Here is a 19,184-nt window from a genome sequence, read left to right as displayed (position 1 = left end):
ATAAAGGGGAGGGGTGCGCCCACACTCCCCAAGCCTTCTTAGACCTTGGGGACCCAATCCTCCAGGGCCCGCACTAATAAAGGGGAGTGCCCTGGTGCCCACCCAGGGCACCCACCATACTGATATACACATGCAGCGTGAGCTGGCCCTGCTCTTGTTCGGAGGGAAAAAAAACAAGTTACTTACCTGTAACTTTGGTTCCCCAGTATTGGTAACTTTCATAGATTCCCATGCTTTGTATCATTCCCCATCGTCGGAATGGGAGTCTCGGTAACAAAAATACCATAGCTGTAGGTACAAAAGACCAAGGAAAAAGGCCTAGGCCTCATTCCCTTTTGTAGCATATCACCCTCTTTGTGTAAAAGAGACCAAACTCAGGCCTCAGCCAATCAGAAGTGCCTCACCCCTTAGAACCTTCCTGAAGGAACCTCAGAGCCTCAGATTTTCGTAGCCGTTGTGTACTTACACACCATATCTGTTGTAGGCTGAGCTTTCCTCGGGGAGGTGGGCGGGCGCATGTGAATCTATGAAAGTTACCAATACTGGGGAACCAAAGTTACAGGTAAGTAACTTGTTTTCTTACCCCAGTATTGGAACTTTCATAGATTCCCATGCTTTGTAACAGAGTAGCAAGCAGTTAGTAACAGAACCACATTTTGCATCATCACAATATAGCAATAGGCAACATGACAAAGATACAACATGTGAAAGACGGAAGGTGGGAAAGAAAGGAAAGCTCACCACTCATTGGAAGAGGTTCCTCGGGACAGCCTGTCCTACTGCCACATCACCATGTTGTAGGGACTCCAAGCAGTAATGCCTGGTAAATGTGTGAACGCTGCTCCAGGTAGCAGCTCTGCAAATGTCTTTTATCTGTACCCCTGCGAAGAGGGCTGTAGAAGAAGCCACAGATCTCGTGGAATGCGCTCGAACCTTCCCAGTCAGAGGTTTCCCTGCAGCAGTGTGACAATGCAAAATGGCACTTGTGATCCATCTGGAAATGCCCTGCTTGGAAAGAGGAAGGCCCTTGCTTGGACCTCCGAAGGCAACAAATAACAGAGGTTTTCCGAAAACTCTTAGTACGCTCCAAGTAAAATTTCAAACACCGTTGCACATCGAGCGAATGTAATGCTCTCTGCTGGTGTAGCCGGTTGAGGAAAGAACGCCTTCAGAATGACCGGCTCATTCAAATGGAAGTCCGAGGGAACTTTAGGCATAAACCTCGGGTTAGTTCTCATGATGACATTGTTTCTCTTGAATTGAAGGAAAGGTTCTTGGATAGTCAAGGCTTGTAATTCACCCACACGCCTAGCCGACGTGAGAGCGAGGAGGAGAGCCAATTTCCATGAAAGGTATTTCATGTCAGAACGATGGATTGGTTCAAACGGGCCCTTTATGAGTTGAGAAAGGACTAGATTCAGATGCCATGTCGGAGGCGGTGGTCTCACTGGTGGATAAAGTCTGAACAATCCCTTTAGAAATTGTTTGACAATTCTGGATGACCACAAGGAGGGTCCAAAGCCCGTTCTCCTGAACCTCGACATTGCCGCCAAGTGGACCTTAATCGATGAATGGGCTAGTCCCGATTTGGCCAAGGACAGCAGATAAGGAAGGATCTGATGAGGCTTGGAAGCGAAAGGATCAATGCTTTCTTTCTTGCACCAGCAACAGAATCTCTTCCACTTAAGACGGTAAGTCCTGTTCGTAGAAGGAGCTCTTGCCTGAGAAAGGACCTCCTTCATTTCACTAGAAATGGGCAGGTTCATAAATTCTCGCTGCTCAGGAGCCATGCAGTCAGGTGTAGGGACTGCGGATCCGGGTGCCAAACTTGTCCCTCGGACATCGTGAGGAGATCTGGATGAACCTCCAAAGGAAGAGGAGGGGCCATCGAGAGCAGATGGAGTTCCGTGAACCAGAACTGCCTCTGCCAAGCAGGGGCTATAAGGATCATCCTGCACGGCTCCATCTTGATCTTCTTGATGAGTCGTGGGATCAGAGGTATGGGAGGAAAAGCGTAGACAAATGTCCTCGACCATGCTATCGAAAGCACACTCCCCAGAGAATCTCGATGGGGAAGCCTGCTTGCATAAGACCGGCATTTCTTGTTGGTCGGAGTGGCAAAAAGATCGATCTCTGGTCTGCCCCACTGGCTGAAGACGTCCTCCAAGACTCTGCTTCAATTCCCATTCGTGGCTGACTGAGGATGACCTGCTCAGTCTGTCGGCATTTTCGTTGAGGATGCCTGGTAAGTGTTCTGCTCTTAGCGAAACCCTCTGAAGGATCGCCCATTCCCAGATCTGCTGAGCTTCCTGAGACAATGGACGAGATCTGGTTCCCCCTTCCTTGTTCACATAGTGCATGGCCGTGGTGTTGTCCGTCCTGATAAGCACATGTGAACCTTGTAGGCGAGGAAGAAAAGCTTGCAGAGCCAGTCGTATCACCCGTAGCTTTAACAGGTTGATGTGGAGGCGCTTCTCTTGGGGTGACCAATGACCGCTGACATGCAGGTCTTGCATCACTGCCCCCCAACCCTCCAATGACGCGTACGTTATCACTTGCGGAGACGGGACGCTTGCGAAGGATAGACCTTGGGACAAGTTGTCTTGATTTGTCCACCATAACGCTGTGTCCTTCATGCTTGGAGTGATCATCACTCTGTCTTCGAATGAACCGTGGACCTGCTGCCACTGGTTGTCTAGTTGCTCCTGCAGAGGACGCATCCGTAGTCTGCAATGGGGAATTAGTGGGATACACGATGAAATCACCCCCAGCAGAGACTTGTAGCGGCGAACTGAAAGACACTTTTTTCTGCGCAAGTCCTGAGCCAGGGTTTGTAATTTGGCTCTCCTTTCCTGAGTAGGGAAGGCTCTTGAGAGCTTGGAATCCAAGATGGCTCCCAGGAAGCTTGCCTTTCTGGACGGGAGCAGGCAAGACCTCTCGTTGTTGAGAGTGAGCCCCAGATTCTGAAACAAATTTGTACAAGCTTGAACAGCCTCCAGCGCTGCCTCTCTGGACGGAGCCTTCAGTAACCAGTCGACCAGATAGGGGGAGACCTGGAAATGGTTCCTTCGCAGGAAAGCTGCTACTGGCGCCAGCACCTTTGTGAAAATTCTTGGGGAGTCCAAAGGGTAAGACCCTGAACTGAAAATGGCTCTTGGCTACTGTGAATCGCAGAAACCTTCTGTGTGCTGGGTGAATCGGAATGAGGAAATACGCATCTTCGAGATCGAGCGTGGCCATGAAATCCCCCGGGTTGACGAGCTTCAAGATGTCCTGGAGAAAGACCATCCGGAAGGACAGGGAGATGAGATAAGTGTTTAGCTCCCTGAGGTCTAAAATGGGGCGCCACTTTTCTTGCGTCTTCTTTACCAGGAAGAACCTGGAATAAAATCCTTGTCCCCTTTGGTTTGCAGGACCGGCTCTATCGCTCCTTTCCGGAGCATTTCTTGGACCTCGAGCCGCAGGAGACGCTGGTGTTCCGATGGAATGGCTGCCGGGGGCTTGGGTGGAGGGACTTGCGTGAATTCCCGGGTATGCCATTTCCGAATGATGTTTAGCACCCAACGGTCCGATGTTATCCTGGACCAGTTGTGAAGGTATTTGGTTACCCTGCCTCCAACTGATGATCTCTTGAAGGAGGGTCCAGTAGGAAGAGCCAGGAGGCCGCTATTGGCGTTTGGATGAATCTCGTCCCCGTCCAGCCTGTTTCCCCTTATTGTAATGCCTGGAGTAGTTGGTAGACTGGCCTTGCAGCTGTTGATTAGGCTGACGGTATTGCTGGGAACCTGAGCCCGTGGTGGAATAGCGTTGCTGTTGGTGAAAGGATCCTCTGTAGTTACCACCTCTACCTCGAGATCCTTTAAAAGGAGACTTTCTGTATTGAAGGGTCCCCAAGGACCTGGCAGGGTCTGTGTCCTTTTTTATGTCCTTAAGAGTGTCGTCCACCAGTTTGCGAAATAATGCTTCCCCAACAAAGTGAGGTTCCAGGACCTTGTTTTGAATTTCAGGCCTAAACCAAGTAGCTTTGAGCCACCCTTGGCGGCGGAGGACTGCCGCCCCAGCCAAAGAACAGAACGCCGTTGTCGCAATATCCATTGCGCAGTCAATGATTTCCATTGACGTTGCTTCTCCCTCCTGTAAGATTTTCTTTGCCTCAGTCGTAGATTCCGGTGGCAGTTGGTCAAGGTATGGAGCAACATCACACCAAAGCTGGCGGTCGTATCTACCCATGATTGCCAGGGCATTTGCCGCTCGCACCAGCAAACTTGCCATCAACGAGAATCTCTTCCCCACATTATTCAACCTCCGCCCTTCCTTGTCCGGAGGGGTTGTTAAGGGAGCAGAGGGGTTACGGGATTTCCTCTGCGCAGCTTGCGAGATCACAGAGTCTGGTCTGGGATGACCCGTTAAGGCTGCCGGGCCATCAACTGGTGCCTTGTATTTTTTCTCTAGACGCGGAAGCACCGGGACCACCGTCGCCGGGCTTTTCATGGCTTTTAGGCCCTCCTTCCACACATGATCCACTATAGGAATGGACCTAGTTGATTTCATAAAAGGCTCCTTGAAATCGTACAAAAAGCCATCCGTGGCAACTTTAGGCATGGCCAATTTGAATCTCGCAGCGGCTCTCTCCATCAGCTGATGGAAGCCTCCAATGTCTGCAGGCGGGGAATCCGCCGGCTCTGGGACTAGCGATGCTGGATCCGGAATGATGCATTAGTCCTATTCGGTATCCGGAACAGAGCCATGATCCGATTGTTGAGCCTCATCCGAGGAATCATCATGGACGTCTTGTAACCCGGAGGACTCATGATGGATGGTCATTTGAGGCCGAGGGGAAACTGGAGCTGGAGTGGAAGGCGTCACGAAGGAGGCTGACATCTCTGCAGGAGTTATTGGCATTGACGGCACCGGAGTAGGCCTACTCGCCTTAGATTTATAGTCCTGCAGCATCTTATGCAGATCTTGGAGAAACGAAGATGGCACTGAAACCATCTCCTGCTCAGCATGATGTTGAGACTGGGCCGACTGATGATGGCCCACATCCTCGTGTCCGTAGTCGCCCTCAGAGTCAGTGTCCTGGCATTTGACCAGTAGTTGGGAGGGACTATCAGCGTAGCTGTATGAGTCCTGGTCCTCCTCCTCAGAATCTCCTTCCTGCAGAAGCATGGATGACAGTAGAGGAGACATAGCCTTCGGAGAAGTAACCTCCGGCGTGATTCGTGTCACATAAATGGAAATTCTCTTTTCAGAGGATAAGATCGTCGACGGTTCCGTCGTCGACGGTTGTATACGCGTCGACGAGATCGGGGTCGTCGACGAGGAAATGGTCGACACGCCAGCAGTCGTCGTTGTTAAAGTTGTCGTCGTCGATGCTCTCGTCGACGAGACAGTCGTCGTCGACATAGTCGTCGACATCATCGTCGATGTCGGCACCATCGTCGACGGTGAGATTGGAACTGCCGTCGTTGGCACCTCAGTCGTCGTCACCTTAGTCTGCCTTAGTCGTCGGCGACGCTTTCGTAGGCGTCCTAGTCGTCGGCGTCGCCGTCGGTGAAGAAACCGCTGTCGACGGAGCCTTCGTCGACGACTCCCCTGTCGACGGGAATCGACGATGACATCAATGCAGCCTTTGATTTTTTTCGTCGACGGAACTTCCGCCGTCGACATCTTCGTCGTCGAGGACTTGGAACTCCTCTCAGAAGACTGGGATGAAGGTTTTTTGAAGGCTGTGACAGTCTTCTCACCTTTAGAAGGCGAATCTGGTTCTTCCCTCTCCTTTACACCTCGGTGAGGAGATTTGCTGGGACCTGGGCTCTCAGACTCACTGGGGGTCTTTTTTGAGGCCTTGGAAGATCTTTCCAGAGAAGGCGAAGGGGAACCCCTACCCCTTTTCACTGACCTTCTAGAAGACATCGATGCTGCATCCTCACTGTCACTGGAGACAGTATCTTTCCTGGTCTTCAGTTTATGGAGCCATGTCAAGAGTCTTCCCTCACGGTCCCGGAGGGTCTTGGCCGAAAAGGTGCGACAGATCTTACAGTCCGCAGCCTGGTGGTCAGGATAGAGTCAGTAAATGCAGTCCTTGTGCCTATCCTCCACAAAAAGCCTTTTCTTACCACAGGTGGAACAAGGTTTAAAAAGGGCTTTTTTCTTCTCCATTTCTGACATTCTGGAAGTCAGCCAACAATTCTGAAGTGAAGTTGAAGATTTTGTAGAAGTAATCCTGAACAAATCCTTTGTAAAAGTAGAAGGTGAGCAGAGCTCAAAGGAGACTCCCTAAGCACAACGTGCGGTAGAAAATCTAAGGCTCTGAAGTTCCTTCAGGAAGGTTCTAAGGGGTGGGGCACTTCTGATTGGCTGAGGCCTGAGTTTGGTCTCTTTTACACAAAGAGGGTGATATGCTACAAAAGGGAATGAGGCCTAGGCCTTTTTCCTTGGTCTTTTGTACCTACAGCTATGGTATTTTTGTTACCGAGACTCCCATTCCGACAACGGGGAATGATACAAAGCATGGGAATCTATGAAAGTTCCAATACTGGGGTAACAGCTACTAATGCTGCTCCTCCTGGGCGGGACCAATATTTTGATTGGTTTACCTGCCGCATCAGTGCAGGTAGGGAAACAGATCAAAAGACTAAATTTTTAAAGCTCCCGCCCACTTGGAGCAACTTGTTTTTGCTCCAGCTTGGCAGGAGTTTTGAAAATGCTCCCACCAAGCAGGAGCAAACACAGATTTCCCTTGTTATGCCGGTGTGGTCAGGAAAACAATATGTCTCTGGGGTGCGCTCCACAGGACACAGCTTGTGAGCTGGCCCATGGGGAGTGGGCTAAGTGGGGTTTTGAGAGGCTAAGGGGGCCCTATTCCCAATTTCAACCTTGGGGGCTCTCTGGAGACTGTCTTGGCTCAGGGAGGGGGCCACGCGACACCCACCCCCCCTTAATTGTTTGGGAAATGTGGGTCCCAGGGGTGAGCTCCTCAGGGACTTTAATGGCTTGGGGAGGGGGGGAATAAGCGACCCCCCTCCCCTTATTAAATACAGTCTCAGTGGTGGGCTCCATGGGAATTATAATTAATGTGGCCCAGCCACCATTATTGTTTCGGAGTTCCGCAGGATCGAGGCAATTTTTAGGAGTGGAGTTTTCAAAGTGCTGCTTTTGCTGGTGACAAGCTTGCGGTTACGGGCACGAGCTCGCGCACAGCCGCCATCTGGCTTTTGAGCACAGGCGCCATCTCTAAATACTTATAAGGTCCCAAAAGCGAGACCTAGTGGCTATGCCAATGCTTGTTGCTTTTGGCTACAGCTTGAGGGTTCTTCTGCCCCGCCCCCAACCCCCAGAAATACCCCTAAGGGCCTGGGGGGTGGAGTCAGGGCAAAGCTACCCTTCCCACTCATGTTACTTTTTATTTTTTACTCCGGGATAGGGGACTAAGTCCCCCAAGTTATGCGAGCAACCTTTTTCTCATTTTGCTGGCAGCCAATCAGCAGGCTCACTCCTGCGGGAGTCTGACTCCCACAGGAGCAAGATGGCCCAAGTGCAATAAAGCTCCCTGGGCCAATCAGAATGCTCAATTTTTAAATTGGAGTCTCTCGCAGACTTAACCATCTGGATACACAATTTTTATTAAACCTTCATTTCTCAAAATCTACTGAAAGGATTTACACCAAATCACAAAATGCCCAATCGGTGGACCAAGATCTAGCTTTCTAATAAATTTGGTATAATTCTGTCCCGCAGTTTTTGCTGTAGCTCTACTTAAAGAAGACTATGGAAAATGTATGAGGATTTTGCATTTTGGACAGCCCCTCCCCCAGACACCCCCCCCCCCGACACATACATACACACACACACATTGATTGTGAAGACGGAATTTCACATTTTATTCCTTTAACAAGGAAAATGGTACACTCACGGGAATTTTTTGCCAAAAAGCTTGTAATGAGCCAAAAAACACTCCGACAAACACGTTTTGGCTATAAGCCATTGTCAATGTTCGACACACCAGCATTTTTTTAAGGTACTTAACCCACATTTACCATTTCTATTGGTTAGCGTTCCGTACCAGTAAAATAAAAAACAGTCTGTTCCTTTCTTTTACATGGCGGCCATCTTAAAATAGGTTAGAATGTACATATTTCTTGTGCTACATGTGTTTTTTATAGATACCTGGGTATGACCTGACAGACAAAGCAAAGCAGGAATACCGGTGTTGTATAATATCTTTCTTCTTATAATTATGATTTTTGCACTAAACTGCAGCAGCATTATCACATTGTCAATCTGGTCCTGAAGAAAGCCGCTGATACACGGGTAGTGATCAACAGGCTGAAACATGTTGACCATATAGTGACAGTGGTTCTACATCCATACCACTGTGCGGTTCTTCTTTTAACCATGTCAGGTAGAGCACATCAATAAAAGTTCAATGTTGTGACTCTACTTAGGTAGTTTTAACCTCACTAGTCCTTTCTCCACACAGCGCTGCATACCTCTCTACACTCATCAGCTCACATATGGCAGTATCATCCTATTTCTTACCCATGAAAACATCTCTGAGCTTCTTCCTTAAGATCCTGAAGTAGTAGCTCCCAGTGTTGACTAGGTTTTCATCACTGGTAAGGAGGACCCATATGATGAAGCATGTCACCCTCGGGTGAGTGAGGGTTCCTATCCTTAAGGGATGCCTTTCCCAGTTTTTTGATCACTTGTAGTTTAGATTGAGAGAGTCAGTACATAATAGCTCACTTACACATTTTTGAGACGACTGGTGTACTCTTTGGTATTTGAATTGTTTAAGGGATTGTATACCTAGTAGTCTTTAAACTATCCCATTTCGACCCCCAATCTACGGTAGTGTTTATTTGTACATATTTCATGTCCTGTTACATTTCTGTTACACCCTCTGAAGCATTTCTTTTGGGTAAAACTTTAGACAGGCCAACTGAGATTGACAGCAATCTCCCACTCTTATCCCTAAGAGAAACTGGCCTTGTGCAGCTGGCTGTGGATAATCTGCCGCAGTTCCGACGCTTTCTCTGGGTGCAGTGCCATCCTCCCGGAGTTATTCGCGGCTGCAAAAACTTTGCAGCAAACGGGGAAAACTAAGTAACCGCTTTCAAACAATGGCGGAAAGAGCGGCGCGAGGCTGCTCATTAGACCGCCTGAGTCCAAGACGTACAGAGAAATTGCGGAGTCGCGTTTCGCGCAGCAAGCAAGGCCTTCTCACCCTTCCAAACTGGCACCGGCGAAAGTCGGACATCGCCATAATCAACTAGTAAATGGGTAGTGTTTTTTTTTTTTAAACATGTTTTATTAGTTTCAGATCGAATACAAGACATTACAATATAATGAAATCCTGATGAAGTCGCATAATCAGTAACAATGCAGTGGGTAAGAAACATGGTACAGAAGTATAATGTCTAGGCGTCCTAGCAGTCACAATAATGGCTAAATCTGTTACAAACCGACATGAACGTCATTATCGGGTAGGGCAAGTGTGCAGTTCCGCACCATGCATAGTGTATCTGCAATATTACTATAATGAAAGGAAAAGAACATTTTTGTCTTGATCAAATAACTAGAAAAACAAAATAAGATAAAACTAACCCCCTGAAGAAATCCCCACCACCCTCCTCCGCAAGGTCACGGTCAGCGATGTCGTTGTACATATACAGTCGGAACTACTAGAAGGGCGGGCAACGCCACAAGTTAACAGGGTGAGCGTACGTTCAGTGACATACTGCAGTGTGGGTGTGTATTGCATCTCATAGCCATAACAACAACTCCCAGTACTGTACCAACCTAGATGAAACCTATGTCCCTTCTGCTTGTGCTCGTAAACCTTCCAGCATTACTTCCCATTCAAGAGAGGTCGGTGTCTTTCTAAATCCCCTTGCCTCTTCCCTACGGAGTGCAGCACCCTCGGACCTCCTCTCTCCAGATGTGTACCTCAGGGGGGAGACGGGATTTCCATGTTCTAGTTATATTCCGTATGGCTATAATGCATGCCAAATTTACAAAACGGTATTGCACTTTGTTAGTGGTGCTCCGGGCATGTAGCCCTAGAATGCATTCCGCCCCAGTGTTTGTGATAGTAATGTGTGTGGAGGTTTCCAATAGATGTCGTACCGATTCCCAATAATGTCTTAGTTTAGGAAAATCCCATATCATGTGTTGGAATCCCGCCCGCTTAGCAAACAGCGCGGGCAGTGGTGCTCCGTCTGGGGAAACATCTTGTCTAGTCTATGAGGAGTGAGATATGCGCGGTGTAAAATCATCGTCTGTATAAACTTAAATCTAGCATTCCTTGGGATTTTTTGGGGGTGTTCCAGTGCTATCGCCCATTCCCTATCCAAGAGGTCCTTCCCCAAGTCCTCCTCCCATTGGGTCTTCAATATGTGGAGGGTGAGCCGTGTGTGCGCCCTAATTCCATTATACAACTACTTTACCAAGTGTCTCCCTCTTCCCATGTAGTACAACATTTTTATCAAATCATTATCAGGGGGGGATATACCCCGCGGGGCCCAGGTTTTCTTTACAAATCTGGTCAGTGCCATGTGTGTAAGAAACATAGAAGTCGGAGCGCCAGTGCATTGCACAAAAGTATCATGATCCATAAGTGTCCCGTCCCCAAACAAATCAGCAAGTGTCCTCACACCTACCTCCAGCCAAGGGGATAGGATACGCTTCGTTAGCCTGCCAGTAGCCAGTGGAATCCCCAACAGCGGAATATTTCCGGAATATCCGCCACCCAAACGAGTGTATCTCAGTGCCGCCTTCCAGCATCGTAGGGCTGTCTGTAGCAGAGAGGGGAGGATATCAGAGATACTACTCCCCGGAAGCAGAAGAGCGTTCAATCTGCCTCTGTCTATATCTTCTAATGTGTAATCTATTTCATGCAGGTTACGTCCTGCTGTCCAGTAGGACAACCACTGCAGCTGACAGGCATAATAGTATGCACGGAAATCCGGCACTCCCAAGCCGCCGGCAGTAGAGCAGATATGAAGTTTTTTAAGGCTAATGCGCCTTCTACCCGTACCCCAGATAAGATCGGTCAATAACGTATCAATCAATGCAAAAGTACTCTGTGGTATCAGTATAGGAAGGTTTGTAAAATAGTAGAGCAAGCGAGGCAGCATAACCATTTTCGCTATTGCAGCCCTGCCGGGGACGGAGAGGGGTAACGTCGTCCAGAACGCGATGCTAGACCTCAGCGCCCTGACAGCCTTATTCAGATTCCAGTCTAGCATATCCGCTGCAGTCTGATAAATTTGGATGCCTAAATAGCGGAACGACGTGGGCGTAACCTGAATTGTAGTGCCCCCAATGTCTAGTTCCTCAACATTCGCCCCCTCCATAAAGAAAAAGGCATGCGTCTTGGACGTGTTTAAAGCTAGCCCAGATACGCCCTCAAAGTCGCGAAACGCTTCAAACAGTGGAGCCAGCGGGGCGTGGAGGTCTGATAAATATATTACAATATCATCATCGTAGGCCGAGAATAGGTGTGTGGTGTGACCCAAACGGATCCCCAAATCTGCAAAATCACGGTGCAGCCGTATAGCCAAGGGTTCGAGCGCCAATATAAAGAGAAGGGGGGACAACGGGCAACCCTGACGAGTGCCTTTGTGTATAGTATGCGCCGCCGAGATGTGGCCCCCGGACCTAGTCCGCGCCGTTGGCGCCTCGTACAGTATCTTCACCCATTCAATATATTCCATCGGAATGCCAAATTTCTCCAATGCACGAAGCATGTACCCCCCTGAATGGAGTCAAAGGCCTGGCGTAAGTCCAGGGACACACAACCGGCGAGCGGGTAGGTCTTCGGGGCTTCGGTCAATAGATAGTGTCATTTCCGAATGTTAAGGAATGTACTTCGAGCTGGTAAGAATCCAGTTTGGTCACTGTGAATCAATTTTGAGAAGTGCGGGACTAGTCGGTTAGCGAGTATCTTACTCAGAATCTTGTATTCTGTGGTCTATAATGACAACGGACGGTAGTTCGCCATATTAGTGTGGTCCCTGCCCGGTTTTGGAAGTGCAATGACCACTGCCTGTGCAGATGTTTGGGGTAGGGAGCGCCTGTCCCATATTTCTTTATATAAACTCAGTTACGGCACCAGCAACTCCGCATACGTTTCATAGAACTCTACAGGCAGGCCGTCAATACCAGGAGTTTTGTTGCGAGGTAGATCCTTTAGAGCCTGTTTAATCTCATGCATTGCAATGTGACCGATCAGACCCTTGCGGAGTGCTTCCGGTATCGTCTGGTATATCAAGTCCGATAAATACCCATCTATCGGAGTCAGTCTGGCCTACTGGAGGGCCATACAAGGTGGCATAATCACGGAACGCAGAGTTAACGTCCTCCTGCGTAGTAAGCATGTCGCCTGTGCTAGACAGAATACGGGGTATAGCCACAGGCGGGGGGGCATCTCGTAATATCCTAGCCAGCAAGGCTCCTGCTCTGACTCACCATGTATACGTTGTATTTATACCATATGATCAATCACTCTCATTGACTCCAGCAGTTCCGCATGCTGTATATGTGCTTCCTGCAATGGCTCTTTCTTCGTCTCATCCACAATTACAGCCTTTTCTAGCTCGCCCATACTGTTTTCCACCTGCACTAGCGACTTGTGAAGTTCTTGGCGTACCCCTACCGTTGTACCTATGGCCCTACCCCGCACTACCACCTTGAATGTGTCCCATTCGATTAATGCATTACACGCCGTATGGCTGTTTTCTGCAAAGTAGTGAGCTATCGTATCGGAAAGGGTACTCCGGAAGACCTGGCCTTCCAATAGTTGCGGCCATAGCCACCATGTGGGAATCGGTGTAGGAATCCTGCCCCATGTGATGGTAGTTTCCAAGGGGTTATGGTCTGAAAGTGTCTATGGTAAATAAGTGGAATCTAACACCTGTTTGACTACACTACCCGTGTAAAGAAATCTGTCAATCCTTGTATGTAGGCCGTGCATTCCAGAGTAATATGAGTACTCCCTGTCAAAAGGATGTCCTAAGCGCCACACGTCCCTCAGGTCCCAGCCTAACAGCCAATTAGTGAATGAGTCTGCCTGTCTCAAGACAGAGGTGCCCTGCAGTGGGGGGTGTGATCTATCTAGCGCCACATCCATGACTACATTACAGTCTCCTCCCAGGAGCCATGGGCACCCCTCCCAACCAGCAAGGGCCCCACTTAGTATGGGCCAGAATTGATCCTGTTTGTAGTTGGGGGCATAAAAAGTACCTAACACCACCAATTGGCCATCCAAAGACCCTTTTATAAACACATATCTACCCTGCTTGTAGATTCTTTGATCTTGAGCTATGATCCAAACCGTGGCACCCCGGGCGTAGTTAGAGTATCCAGTGGAGAACACTTGGCCTCTCCATTTCTTCTTAAGCTATCTCACTTACTATCAGGTGTGATTCTTGAAAATAGGCTATGTGTGCCTTGCGGCGTTGTAATTGAGCATGAATCCTGTGTCTCTTGCGGACCGTGCCCATACCCCTTACGTTCCAAGTGATATGTTTATACTTTCCCGGTGTTTGCATGTGGCAATGTAATAGAGCAAAGAACAGCAGCACAACATACATCGACAGGTGTCCATTCTTAAAGTAATAAACAAACCCAGACCGTGACCAGACCCACCCCCCTTAATGCTAGGTCCAAACAAAAACAAGCATCGGACCATAACTCCCGCTAACCGATCCAACAGTGTAGAAAACTTTGCATTGCAGGAACAACAAGCATAATCACAGCAAACAGGATATGCAAAGAAAGTACATTACGCCTTCGCCATATGGGGGGTTGCAACGCCGCCTTACTTATGGTAGCACTTAATGGGCAGTTGTTGAAGCAAGCTACTACCGCCCCTGAGCATAGTATGATCGCCTATATATAGTCTAAAAGGAACAAGGAGCATGGCGCGCGGGGGAGGAGAGCAGTGCATCCTATTCTACACATCACAGAAAGGAGTAATAAACAAGAGTTACAATACTTGAGTGAGTCCGTCAGCCAAACAGGTTAGTTATCAGCTGTGGCGTTGCCAAGGGAAACAAAGCCACGCTACCCTCAGAGTCTGAACCTTGAGTGTCTTCGGTGGCCGATGGCGAATGAAGTGGTGATCTCGTCACATTCGTGAAAGTTGCCGTGGCCAGCACCACCCGCTGCTTGTTCTGTTGGGCCTGTTGCTGAGTAATTATTACAGTGTCTCTGATTCTCTGCTGTCTTCGGCCTCGGCGCCTGGACGAAGAGACCACCGACGAGTTCTTCCGCTCCTCCATAAGTAGGGTCCGCTCTTCTGCGTTGGTAAGTTCCATCACTTCAAGCCAGTCTTCGACATCGCCAGGACTCTCAAAAAAGTAAGTCTTCTGGTCGTGAATGATCTTGAGGCGGGCCGGTAATAGGAGTGCATATTGAAGTTGTAAGTCCCGGAGGCGCCGTTTAACAGCCAAGAAGGAAGCACGTTGTTTCTGCACCATCACAGTGTAGTCAGGGAACAGCGAAATCCAGGCGTTTTCAAAATTGATCGGTGCGGCAGTTCTGGCCTTCTGAAGTATAACGTCGCGGTCGCGAAAGTTCAAAAATTTTACTATAAGAGGTCTCGGGGGGGGGGGGGGCTCCAGGCTTCAGGCGACCAGTCGGGATCCTGTGCGCCCTTTCAATGAAATACTGCTGGGAGAGGCCCTCTGTCGTAATATTATCCCTAAACCACTGCTCCATGAACATGACTGCGTCCGGTTACTCGCATCTTTCCGGAAGGCCAATTACGCGCACATTGTTTCTGCACGCTCTGCCTTCCGCATCCTTCACTCTGTTCATCAAGGAGGTCACCTGCGTTTGGAGCAGCTTGATACCTGCGTCCGCCTGTTTCTGTTTGGGTACTACTTCCGCAAGAGCGACCCCGTGATCCTTGACCGTGTCCGCTGTCTTTGCGTGGTCAGCCCGTAATAAGTTCAGGCTCGTGGATAGCGGCCCGATCTGCGACTACAGCGCCCTGCGAGTGTCTTGTATTTACTGTAATATAACATCCAACTTGTCCGGTTTGTCCACCAGAGTAGCTTCCCCAGTCGGGGGCACATAGCCCAAACTCGCAGCGTCTCCCGAACCCATCAGACCATCATGGGGTTGGTGTGCGTAATCAGATTCGGGCAACTTCGTTTTTACACGTCCCACTTTACCCATTGTACCGTCAAACAGACACCACTGGGAGGCAGCAATAGGGGGGGGGGAGACGTCTCTCTCAAGGGCCAATCCACCAGTCGGACCATCTGTGCAGAGCAGGACTCCAATATGGGTGGGCGAGTGTGCCCTGTTCGCAATAAGGCTGGAGCAACAGAGGTATCGGGCCTGGTCACAATCAGGGCCTACCTGCTCGTCCACGCGCTCGGATGGAAGGGAGACTGGCATGGCACCCCATAGGAAATCCAGAAAGAAGGAAGCGGCACCCACCACACTATGGGGTCAGTGTCCAGCTGTGAGGATCCAGGTCAGGGCGCCTCCAGGGGCAATGATGGCGAAAGGCAGGCCCGTTAACAAAAGAGTCGCGGCCCGTAGAACAGAACTGATCCCCCGGAGGGAGGGGGGGTGCATCCAGCAACCCTCTCCAAGCGGGGGCAACCAGCAGAGCAGGCTACTTCAAAAGACCCAGCCAGGGGGCCACAGAAGACCGGATATCGCCGCGGGGCCGTCAATCACACTCTCAAGGCGCCCTCGCCGCAAGTGGAGGCCGCAGATGGATCCCCGGACTCGCATAGTCTTGCGATTTCGGGCAGCAGGCAGTATGGCGGCCGTCCTATCTCGACTACAGGGTGAAGGCAGACGTCCACCATCTCCTATTAGGTCCAGGGGTCCCTCTCCTACCTCCGTCGTCCAAGCGCCGCAGTCAGGTCTTCACAACTGCCAAGTCACTCCCGAAGCAACGTATAGTGGCGATCACAGCCCAACTCATCTCCGTCTCCCACGTCTGGGTCCGGCAGCGATGCACCGCAGCCGGTCCGGTCACACGAATATTCTCGTCACCGGAGCAGTCTGAATAGGAGCGCCTCCTCACACTATCCCCCGGCGGCACAGCAAGTATAAATAGTAACGCTTTTTCAGGATTTTATGCGCTCCAGGCAGGAGCTCGCCTACAATGCGTCCGCCATGCTTGGCAGTCAGCCACGCCCCCAGTAAATGGGTAGTCTAATGCCAATAGAGCAGGGCATCGAAAGAGTCCTCCAGCGCATATATGACGTCAGCGTATATTGTAGTACAAGGAAGGACCCCTTTTTTGTTTTCTTGTTGGTGAGTCCAATAAATATAAACCGTGGACTAATAGAAGTAAGTGAGTTCTTTCATCTTAGAACAGACAATGCCAGCTGCCTTTGTCAATGTGCTTTTTTGTCATTAAACAGCGTGTGCGGCTGTGACTAAGGTGAAAAGCAAACAAACACAGACGCAAAGGAATGGACTATACCAACATGGCCACCAGAGTGTACTTGTACCACCCTTTCTATTTCTACTGTACAGTATGCCAGTAGTCGGATAAGCTCCGATGAATTTCGCTGTGCTTGTGCTGTCGCTTCACTCTGCTGGAACTTCGCCATAATCATCACGATGTTTGTTCCTTAAAACAAGCTCCCGCAGCAGCAGGGGGAGGGGGGCCTGCGAGATTCCCTTGCGGTAGCGTGCAACCATATGGCGCCACCATATGGCGCTGCGCGCTCCTGCAAGGAAATTGACAAAACGTGCACGCAATGCATTGAAAGCAATGCAAAGCGTGCACGTTTTTGCCTGGAAAGCTGAAGCGATCTCAAGAGGTCTCTTTCCTATGCAGCGCATGCGCGCTACATAGGCAAGACCTAAAAAGGAGGTGGAATTGGTCAAAAAGCATTTCTTTGCGTCAGGAAGCTAGAAAGAGATGAACAGGAATTACGCAAACCAAGCGTCCGTAAATTTTTGACCCTAAAATCCCATTCACTGACCGAGCCATACCTTTTGGGAACACGGACCACCTATGAGCGGTTTTTACTGTCCAGGTTTCGCCTCGATGTTTTCCATCTTTTAACTGCCGTTCCGAAAGGGGGTAGCAGAGGACAGGTGTTGGCACCCTGTGGCTGCAACAACCTGTCTCCACAGGATCTGCTACATTTCATGTTCCTCTGCAAATTCTACGAAGTACCTCGGAGACATTTTTTACTTCCCCTTTTAAAGAGGCTCAAATTTAACCAGGTTTGCCCAGCACTTCTGTATTTGCAGCTGTGGAGACCAGACTATCATTTTTATTGTAGTCTATTTGAAATTGTTGGTGAGAACCAGGGCTTGCCTGGAATAGTAGGTATTTTAGGGTGGTAGGAACTCAGTTTTAATGTATGTCTCTTATGTGTTCTCTATTTTAAGCACAGAAATATATTTACAGTACCTGCCATATTGTATTCGTAATTTTTCTTGCTCTATGGCTATGAACTGTAAACTTTTTTTAATGTACTTCTTTTAGGAGATGTGTATATATACTGTGACTTTTATGGTATGCACACTGGAAAACCGAATAAAGTTTTATGATGATGATGATGAAGTATATTATGTATCTTGTGTACCTAATGCTTGGCTCAATAAAAAATGTATTAAAAAAAATCTTGATTTCGAGCTTCTGCAAATATTTGCATCAAAACAGGGAGCATTCTGGGAGCATTATACATAGCCTCATATTGCTAAACATTGAGAACGTGTGTACACATTTTTATACTGGAATCACCGTCAGTAGTGCAGTCAGAGCTTACAACATTTACTTAGAGGGCTCATCCTAATAAAGGCTTTCAATGAATGAACCATAAATACAAGTTTGAAGAGCATTAACATGTGGACAAAAATATTACCTAAACTGCAGACAGTGCCCTACCCTGATCCATAATGTGGCACTGCAAACTGGCAGCCAAAGGGTTTGTGCTGCAGGCGTTTGGGCCTACTTCTCCCAAGGACAAAATACACTTGAAAACTTTTGGCCCTTGACCCCAACCAATAGGTCCTAGGCATCAGGCTATAGGAATTCCACATCTCTGATTAGTCACTGAGCTTCCCAAATTGCACTTTTCCTAAGATGTTACCTATTCTACTAATTGTTACATTTATCTTTACGCCAAATATATAATGTATTAGAGAGAACAGTAAACTAAAAACTCCAAGGTCAGCTGATAAAGGCGCTCATCTCCAATCCTGATAACATTCTCCCTCAAATTCACCTAGCATACGTGCCACAACCAGGACAAAATTTGCACTTCGACAACTGAGGCCTTGTGCTCAATGGAGCCAGGAAAATCATTACTGCATCAGAATGAGACCTCGACCTACTAGGTAGTACTCACTCTGATGTAAAACCTGTTTTTATACAAACTATTGATAATAAAATACACAATTACATTGTATGTTTTTTATCAAACGGGGCTTCTGGGTTTCATGTCGAATTGAGGTGAACATACAGAGGATCAATATGTAAGCAATTTGAAAATGCAGGTAGTACAATAACTTGCAAAAGCATGTCCTACTTCAGCTCTAAATATATTCTAAGTGTTATACATGTGAGACAGTTTCTCTTAAGCAAATACAAATATAAAACATAACTTTATGAGCAGTTCACCAATTTTAAAAAGGAAGTTTTCTTAATAGGGAGAACGTGCTTGCCTTAATTCTCTAGTTAAGGAAATACAACTGATTTTCATCTAGTACCTTTCCCTCAATTTCTCCTTTTAGCTCTAATTTTTACATACCTCCAGCGCCTCTAATTGCTTCTTTAAGTCCAAAATTTCCTTTCGATACCTCTTCAAAAGAGCTTCATCATCCAATACCTCATTAACATGAGGAGTATTCTTCATGTTCTTGGCAGTACTGGCAAACTACAACAACATAATTTTAATTAGTTTAGATTAGTACCATAGATGCAAAGATACTTTACGAGATGGTAAAGTATTTACTTCAAAACTGGCTCATACAAGCCTATTGAAGAAATACAACTTCTTCAATTCCTGTGCTCCTGAGCCCAGGTTTCAACAATACCACTATGTTCATAATATGCAAATCAATATTCCACACAGTAGTATTACAGAGAGTACAGACTTGCTGGGCTACCGTTGTTAATAGCCAGAGTTGCACACCAGTGAAAGAAAATTATTAAATATTAAGCTATTCCAAAAAACTGCCTCTCC

The 19,184-nt window shown here is 48.2% G+C and overlaps 1 protein-coding gene across 1 annotated transcript in view; it reads right to left on the bottom strand.

Annotated features, from left to right (window-relative positions):
* Window positions 1–19,184, bottom strand: part of LOC144818836 (uncharacterized) — a 1,999,126-nt gene that overhangs the window by 1,780,149 nt on the left and 199,793 nt on the right. The window contains 1 exon segment of the mRNA XM_078676624.1: window positions 18,750–18,875. Coding sequence (XP_078532750.1) covers window positions 18,750–18,875 — 126 coding nt within the window.

This window comes from Lissotriton helveticus, chromosome 2_1 (genome assembly GCF_964261635.1).
Source record: "Lissotriton helveticus chromosome 2_1, aLisHel1.1, whole genome shotgun sequence".
Lineage (NCBI taxonomy): Eukaryota > Metazoa > Chordata > Amphibia > Caudata > Salamandridae > Lissotriton > Lissotriton helveticus.
The sequence above is the reverse complement of the archived record's forward strand: the minus strand, read 5'-3'. Positions and strand labels throughout refer to the sequence as shown.